The 7,300-nt window shown below is 43.9% G+C and overlaps 2 protein-coding genes across 3 annotated transcripts; both read right to left on the reverse strand.

Moving 5' to 3' along the window:
• Positions 1-998: 998 nt before the first annotated feature.
• Positions 999-1,454, reverse strand: Pmar_PMAR009834 (hypothetical protein; the record flags this gene model as incomplete). Its single annotated transcript, XM_002779779.1, has 1 exon — positions 999-1,454. One exon carries the CDS (start codon positions 1,452-1,454, stop codon positions 999-1,001), a length of 456 nt encoding a protein of 151 aa, XP_002779825.1.
• Positions 1,455-3,664: 2,210 nt separating this feature from the next.
• On the reverse strand, positions 3,665-6,332 carry Pmar_PMAR009835 (Calcium-dependent protein kinase, putative). 2 transcript variants are annotated; one of them, XM_002779780.1, is made up of 9 exons: positions 6,221-6,332; positions 6,026-6,169; positions 5,811-5,976; positions 5,437-5,761; positions 5,217-5,392; positions 5,039-5,160; positions 4,854-4,989; positions 4,699-4,803; positions 3,665-4,359 (listed from the first exon to the last, which is right to left on the reverse strand). In XM_002779780.1, the coding sequence occupies exons 1-9, from the start codon at positions 6,308-6,310 to the stop codon at positions 4,136-4,138; spliced, it is 1,488 nt and encodes a 495-aa protein (XP_002779826.1). In that variant the 5' UTR covers positions 6,311-6,332; the 3' UTR covers positions 3,665-4,135. The 2 variants fall into 2 exon arrangements, with proteins under 2 accessions (XP_002779826.1, XP_002779827.1); XM_002779781.1 differs by having other exon boundaries at positions 5,811-6,169.
• Positions 6,333-7,300: the final 968 nt, after the last annotated feature.

Genomic DNA, 7,300 nt, shown 5'->3' on the forward strand with positions numbered 1-7,300 from the left:
GACGGCGAGGATAATTAATGCTATCACACACTCTGTGCCAACCGTCTTTTTAACGACAACCCCACAGTGGAGGCCCTGATACCGTGGCGTCAGCCGACGAGCACTACTGAAGAATTAACAACACGAAATAAATGATGAGGCAGAGGAAAACTCTTAGAGTTGATAGTAACACCAACCACAAAATTGTCATCATTACGATAGCTTTCTGCTATCGTTTATAATAGTTTCTGTGAGCACTCTCCGGAGACTCTGATAACAACATCACGAGCCATCCATCTTCTTCGCGGCTCCATTACGGATGCTACTTAGAGCAGCATGTCCTTCAGGAACAGCGAAAGTCTCGATCTCGACTCAATGACGATTGACTCCGCCACGATTCATTGATTCCTTCAACGCAACACAATTCCACGCATGATAGCAATAGTAAATGACAGATACTGAGATGTTGAAGCAATGACAGAGCAATTTCCACAATACGTGAAGGTCTAGACGCTCGGAAAACACGTAACTATCTCTCGGACGAACTGCTATCCGTGGTTGAATGACCGCCGTCCTCCAGGTTTGCTGATGGCTTGACGTCCGCATATAGCTCGTCGACCCATCACTTGGCCTCAGTTTCAGCGGTAATATCTCCACGATGCCATTCGCCGATAATTCGCACAAAGAAAAGGGTTCCATGGGATGATGCTTTACGATCCGTCGCGATGATGAAGACCTGCGATAACGCTGGAATTTTGCGTTGACCATCCACGAAAGTGCGCGCAGTTGCGTGAGATATGTGTTCCAAATTGATGGACTTCTCGTAGTAGAACCCACTGTCACGGAATCTCCTCACATTCTTGACGGTCTCTCCTTCGAGAACCTCCCCATAGGTTGGTTTAAAATCTGCACATGCAGCCTCTTGGCAAGCTCTCAGTAGCTGACTCGCTCGAAAATGATCAGCCGAATAACAACTCATTGCTTGATAAAGAAAATGGTAATAGTAAATGAAAATAGTTTCATTGAAAGAACCCATTCATAAGCTCGTTAAGACGAGCAAAATCCACGTCCCCTTCAACAGGACGGGCTCGCCAGAGAGTTTCCTCCCGCTCGGCTGTCGCCGAAATGGGAGGAGCCCTCTCAAAAATCAAAATATTTTGAGAGTGACGAAGATAGTCTTCACCACATCTCAATTTAAAACTACCACTAGTATGATGCGGCTCGACAGATAAGATAGCTTTGTCAGCCGCATCACGAGTAAAAGTAATAGAGTCGCCATCTCTGGCGAGAAAATAGACCACATCGAAAATCTTCACCGTCATCGACACGGAGCCGTGCTCCTCTTTCTTCTCAAACTCGAAAGGATGTTTCCCCGGAGATTTGCGATGCTTCAGCACGACGTCCACCCTCCTGTTCTTGCGAAACAGGGCCACGACAGAGGTGGAATCACTTAGGTTGTAGAGATAGTTGATCATAGGGAAAACTCTAGGAACTGCTTGCAATAACGATGCTGTATTGCATGATCATCATGAGACGGACGCTAACGCAAACAGTAACCCTATTATTTGATAATTGAACAAACCATGGCACCATGAAAAGTGATGAATTAGTATCAATGTCGAGCACTGCTCGACGATCAATACTTATAATGGGATTACGTCAGTGCCGAAGAGTGGTTCACACATCAACAGCGATAACGACGACAGTGATGTGAGACAAAAGGCGACGATAATGATAAAAACAGCATCCATATATCAGCTTGATGATAAGCTCCGACAAGCTTGCTTGGTCCCCGAGTCACATGGGAATCTCAAAGTTCGATAAGTCAGTGAGCCGGACGGCCAATCACGCACAATGCATCATGCAGTCGTAACGCCAAAAATCAAACTCTGTCGAGTCATCACTTGCTCGCTACCATGACAGATAACATGGAAGATCCGGATGCCTCGACATGATAATCGTACCTTCCCAGTTGTGTACGGTACACAGCGTACCACCACAGTAGCAGTCTTCATGTGCAGGCATACACAATCCCCACGTTCTGACCACCTATTGAATATACTACGAAGAAAGTTCTCCGCCTATGAGCTTACATTATAGCTTATGGTGAATGCAAAGCATGGAGAAGACTCACATCAGTAATGGTCGTCGGGGACAGCAGGGATTCCACAGATACTCGAGTCGACAGGAGGCCTGCGTTGGCTCTCGATACAGATGAGGATCTAGCAACTATGAAAGAATACATGTATAACAACAACGCAAGACATTTACCTTTCTAGCCGAGACTCAGGGACACTCGGCGACTGCACAGGGTGAACCCAAGGTGCCATCTTTTCATACATAGGCCAATACGTTATCTGGCGACTCGCCAGAGTAAGGATATCTGCACTTCTTGTTGCAGCGCCTTCATCATTCCGAGCAATTCTTCAACCGACGAGGCAGTCAAATCCCCTTCCACAACATCTAGAAGGTGCCCTATCTCCTCTATCTCGGCTCCCAGATCCATCTCGAAGAACTCAATATTGGCTTCAGTGAGGCTAATATTGGGCCAATAACACAAGCCGCCTCACAAAGATCCAACCAACCGGCCTTCTCAAACGACTTTGTAATAATGTCATCCACCATACCTTCCCAACCAACACTGACGACTCTGACGCTCCCCACTGCCCTCCACAACACGCCATCGAAATGATGCCTCCAATGCGTGCCACATGCTTGCCGCCACTCTGCAGCATCTCCGGGACCGCATAGACACTATGGATCAGAGACAACCCTACTCGTCCTCGTTAACAGCCCGGAAGATATGATACCACGCGCAGCGGACAACCAAGTTCATAGAGAGTTCCATAAACTCCTCTTTCACAACCCTCTCATACCACTTCTCTTCTCGCTTCGCCACATTCTCTATCTTCTTGAGTGAAGTTCACTCAGTGAACCCACATACACCCGAGGGCATAGCAGCTGCCGACTACATCACCAAGTACAATTCGGCATCGTCGGTCGAAGACTTCCATTTCAACATCAACGTCAAGGCCTCGCATGGCACACCAGGCAATGCCGAGCGCATATTGTCGAGGATGCGAAACTTCGCGGTTTCCGAGAAGTCAGTCACCACCACTTGTTGCTGCTCCTCACTAGCAGAGACAATCAGAACCGTCCTATTTACTAAATCTTTATATTTGTATAGAATATGCCTTTTTCCTAAAGAAGTTTAGCGGACACAATCACCTGTATTTCGACTCAGCCTTGGTTCACCCGCAGTTCATGTTATTTTGGAATTTGCAGTTTAGATTCTTACTTGCGTTCCGGTCATCATCTGGATCTCAATTCTTACCTTACATTTAGGCCGCGCGCTGATATCATGTTCTTTGGTTTTTATGCATACCCTCGCTTACATTCGATGCTGCACTGCTATGAGATTCAACGTAACTCTGCTGTCAATAGGCTGCTTCGTGATAAGGAGGTCTCGTATACGATTGATACTCATGAGTGACACGCTCAGGTGTAGCATGTAACTCGTTGATTAACAGTTTGAAGTGCCCCGAGATCATAGTCCAACAACAGGGCGGGCGAGTCAGTGAGAGCTATGATGAATAGTCTGTAGATTGGACCCATAGTCGGGAAATGGCCTACACTCTATCAACCCAAGGAGCCTCCTCAAAATCTAAATTATATTGGAGATTTAAATCAACTTAATATGAAGTTGAACATTGCACTATTGACGAACCTTAGTGAACACGGAAATGTAAAGTCGAAAGTAGTATAATCCCACATCACCAACAACAACAATGGTGATGGTGGTTACCTTCTTAACGGTCATAGTAGAACATCCTACAATCTTACATACAGTAATAACAGCGAGATACTAATGAACGTCATGAATAAATGTAAGTAGGCATAAACGGAAGTCGTTTCGAAGACTGGTAAATCCGATGACACTGAGACAGAAGTTGTCGTCTACTGATACACACTACACCCATAGTGCAGGCGGCTTTAGTGATAAAGTACAAAAACCGTACTAAACAGTGCGACCAGATGCCTTGTCCTTATGAAACCAATGGAGAGAGCATCACTGATGGCTGAAACTGTGGTTAAAGAATTTGAATGAAAAACGGTACGAATGATGAAACAAAGTAGAAACACACCGCATGTGAGTTTATTGTTTTGCCATCATCGCAACGAATTCATCAAAGTCGATTTCGCCATCGCCATTAGCATCTGCTTGCTTGAGGATTTCCTCGATATGGCCACTAACAAGGTCGCTGACTTCACCGTTATTCAGAACCTCGGCCAACTCGAGCGGCGTAATCTTCCCATCACCGTCGCGGTCAAACACTCTGAAGGCTCCCCAAAGACGATCTTCTTGTATATACTTCTTCTCTAAAAGGAAGCGACTGTATCATCACCCAACGAGAAAATCCTAAACGTAACGGGGGGATGCCAACAACATCGTTTCAAGAGCAATCGTCTATCACTAAAACTATACACACATAAAACGACTAGTATATGTATCACAGAAAGTTAGCGAGATATTCATTTTTAAATATAGTAAATTTGTTTCCAGTGGTGTGAAATATTGCTCTTTCCTAATCATTTCTCCACACTAAAGAGAACCCATAACACATAACACTGCAGTTTAAACGGGAAATGTTCACAACAGTGCAAAAAATTATTGCAAGGCAAGTCTGGACGCGGGAGAGGCATCACTACTAGACTCACTATCTAGTGTAGCTGCCAGGAACTCCGTATAGTCGATCACGCCCGAACCATCAGAATCCACTTGAGTCATAATGTCCATAAGATCATCTGGAATATCCTTGAGACCTGTACGCATACCACTACATCGACAATTCTCATAGCACACATACACTCACCAGATTTCTGTATGCCCTCGACGACTTCCTGTATGGTAAGTTGACCATCGCCGTTAGTATCCATAGAAGTGAACACCTTCTTGAGCTGAACAATCTCCTCATCGGGCATTTGCTGAGCTATGATATTCAATGCTGCCTGATCGTTCACATCCAACGACTGTTCGAAATGAAGATACGACAATTACCTTTTTGAGTTTATTTAAACTCCGAAAGGACTTCAAGTTATTCATCTGAACACCTTCCAAGGGGGCGTCTTCTGCGCCTGGGGCGTGATTCTTCACCCATGGGTGATTTAAAGCTTGCTCGGCTGGGAAAAAAAAGAGCTTGCTTTTCACAGTGGAGATATTACCCTCCCAAAATTACCAGTATAACGCTCTTGCGGATTCATTTTCAACAACTTCCGTATGAGGTCCTTGGCATCCGCTGAAATATTCTTCCAATCACTAGCGTTAAAAGTGTAGTTGCCAAGCCGCACTTTAGTGAGGACGTCAGCGTCAGTCTCGCCGTAAAAAGGAGGATAACCACATAATAAAATATACCTAGAAAAAAAATCATACCGCACGCTGAAAAAATCACGTATTACATTATAACGCCGCAACTCCATAGATCACATTCCTGATCGTATTGGCCGGCGAGAACTTGAGGCGCCACATAGTAGGGTGTACCCGCTTTAGTTTTCATAAGTTCATTATCATTAAAGTGCGTGCTCAGACCGAAATCTATAAGTTTAATCCACGACTTCTCGATAGGGTCCTTGTTGAGGAATAGGAAATTCTCTGGTTTCAAATCGCGATGCACTATATGGTTTTCGTGCATATAATATACTGCTCGGAAAATCTGCTGCATTACAATAGCCGCCTGGACTTCTGTGAAGCGACCCTCGTCAATGATCCTATCAAAGAGTTCACCTAAAATACACTTTTACGTTAAGTAATAGTAGTATGATAATATTATTACCTCCTGTGCATAGTTCCATAATGAGATATATATTCCGATGATCCTCAAATGTCTCGAATAGTTTAATAATATTAGGATGATCCAACATCTTCATAATAGCTATCTCTTGTTTAAATCGATCTATGTTCTTCACATGGGATTTTGATATTGTCTTTACCGCACGGACCTGAACATCATCAACTTACTCACTTCTAGTCAAAACCATAGACTTCTACCGCATGTGTCGACTTATTAACAGCTTTTGTTACAGAGCCGTACGTGCCTTGCCCGATCTTCTTACTATCAACATCATAATACTCCAACAACGAACCGTTATTATCCAGGATGAAATTAGCTCGCCCGAAACCACCTTCAGCAACCTAAAATTAATAATGCAAGTCACCCTTCACAGCGATATACCACAAATTCACCTCTTTTTGTAAAGTCGAACCGCTGGACGTCAGCCCTGCTTTAGATCTGAGCGCCTTCTTTGACGGATTCTTTGAACCGCAAAGTCCCATTGTATCGATGAAATTATGAACTGTTGAATTGCAGCTTTTATTTTCACATCATCGCACTCGCGAAAAATTCCAATCGTTAATTTCACGATTTTTTACTCGAAATTTCCGGAAAAAAATAATATTCGCTGTGAGCCGTCCCCAGAACCCGTTTTTTCAATGAATAACCCGGTCGTCTGGAAATGAGAACAGATAATAGCCCCCCTCCTCCCTAATAGGAGAACCGTACGACTACAACTGCGAAGATCTAGATCTGGAACAAGATGTCTCATTTCCAAAAATTCATCACTCTCAATGTCCAACTCGGTGGTGTGAGAGAATACTAACGAAGTTAGCCACTAGCGATTTCCAAAGTTTTGTGCAACATGCTTTGGTCATAGTCATATTGGCTCTTATAGGACCAAATTCTAAATAGCAGAGCACAACATAATCGTCGCTCGAAGAAGTGCGTTAAAACGTCCCAACGGCCAACGCTCCTATTCTTACTACATCACAGTCTGATACACTAGTTAAATTTGGGCATCGTTTAATAAAACGATTTCCAAGCTCAGAGTCGCTTTTTCCACGTATAATACGATGCTAGGATAGACCCCGAATTCCACAGTTGAGTCAATGCTCATGTGGTTGGTGAGTTGTTCGCCAATTCGAAGCGCCTTTAGTTGACTACCCGATATCGTGATTCGACTTACTACAGGTTGGCATGAAAAAATTAGCTGGTTTTTAATATTTCAAGAGTTACGTATATTTATAACTGTGCTTGTGTCAGTGAAGTTTCACCCTAGTGATATGAAAAACACTACTCCTTTTAAAGGCCTATTTCGCATTTGATAAGATCAATTTCGCAGGGCGAGCAATCATCCGAGCCTAGATGTGCCCTAGTAAGATCAATTTCGTCAGCGCACTCCATAGAAAAATCAATTTCGCCGGCACGTCTGAAGTAAATTCAATTTCGATGAAAGGCGGAAATCGATTTCGCTGATAGTATAGCAATGA

Source organism: Perkinsus marinus (genome assembly GCF_000006405.1).
Source record: "Perkinsus marinus ATCC 50983 genomic scaffold scf_1104296945300, whole genome shotgun sequence".
NCBI lineage: Eukaryota > Perkinsozoa > Perkinsida > Perkinsidae > Perkinsus > Perkinsus marinus.

What these genes read in the sequence shown, in the direction of transcription:
- Pmar_PMAR009835 (XM_002779780.1), bottom strand. Translation starts at nt 6,310, where the DNA reads ATGGGACTTTGCGGTTCAAAGAATCCGTCAAAGAAGGCGCTCAGATCT. An exon ending in TGGAGTTGCGGCGTTATAAT is followed by an intron (nt 5,393 to 5,436) that starts GTAATACGTGAT and finishes TTTTTTTTCTAG; the next exon opens with GTATATTTTATTATGTGGTT. An exon ending in TCCGCAAGAGCGTTATACTG is followed by an intron (nt 5,161 to 5,216) that starts GTAATTTTGGGA and finishes TTTTTTTCCCAG; the next exon opens with CCGAGCAAGCTTTAAATCAC.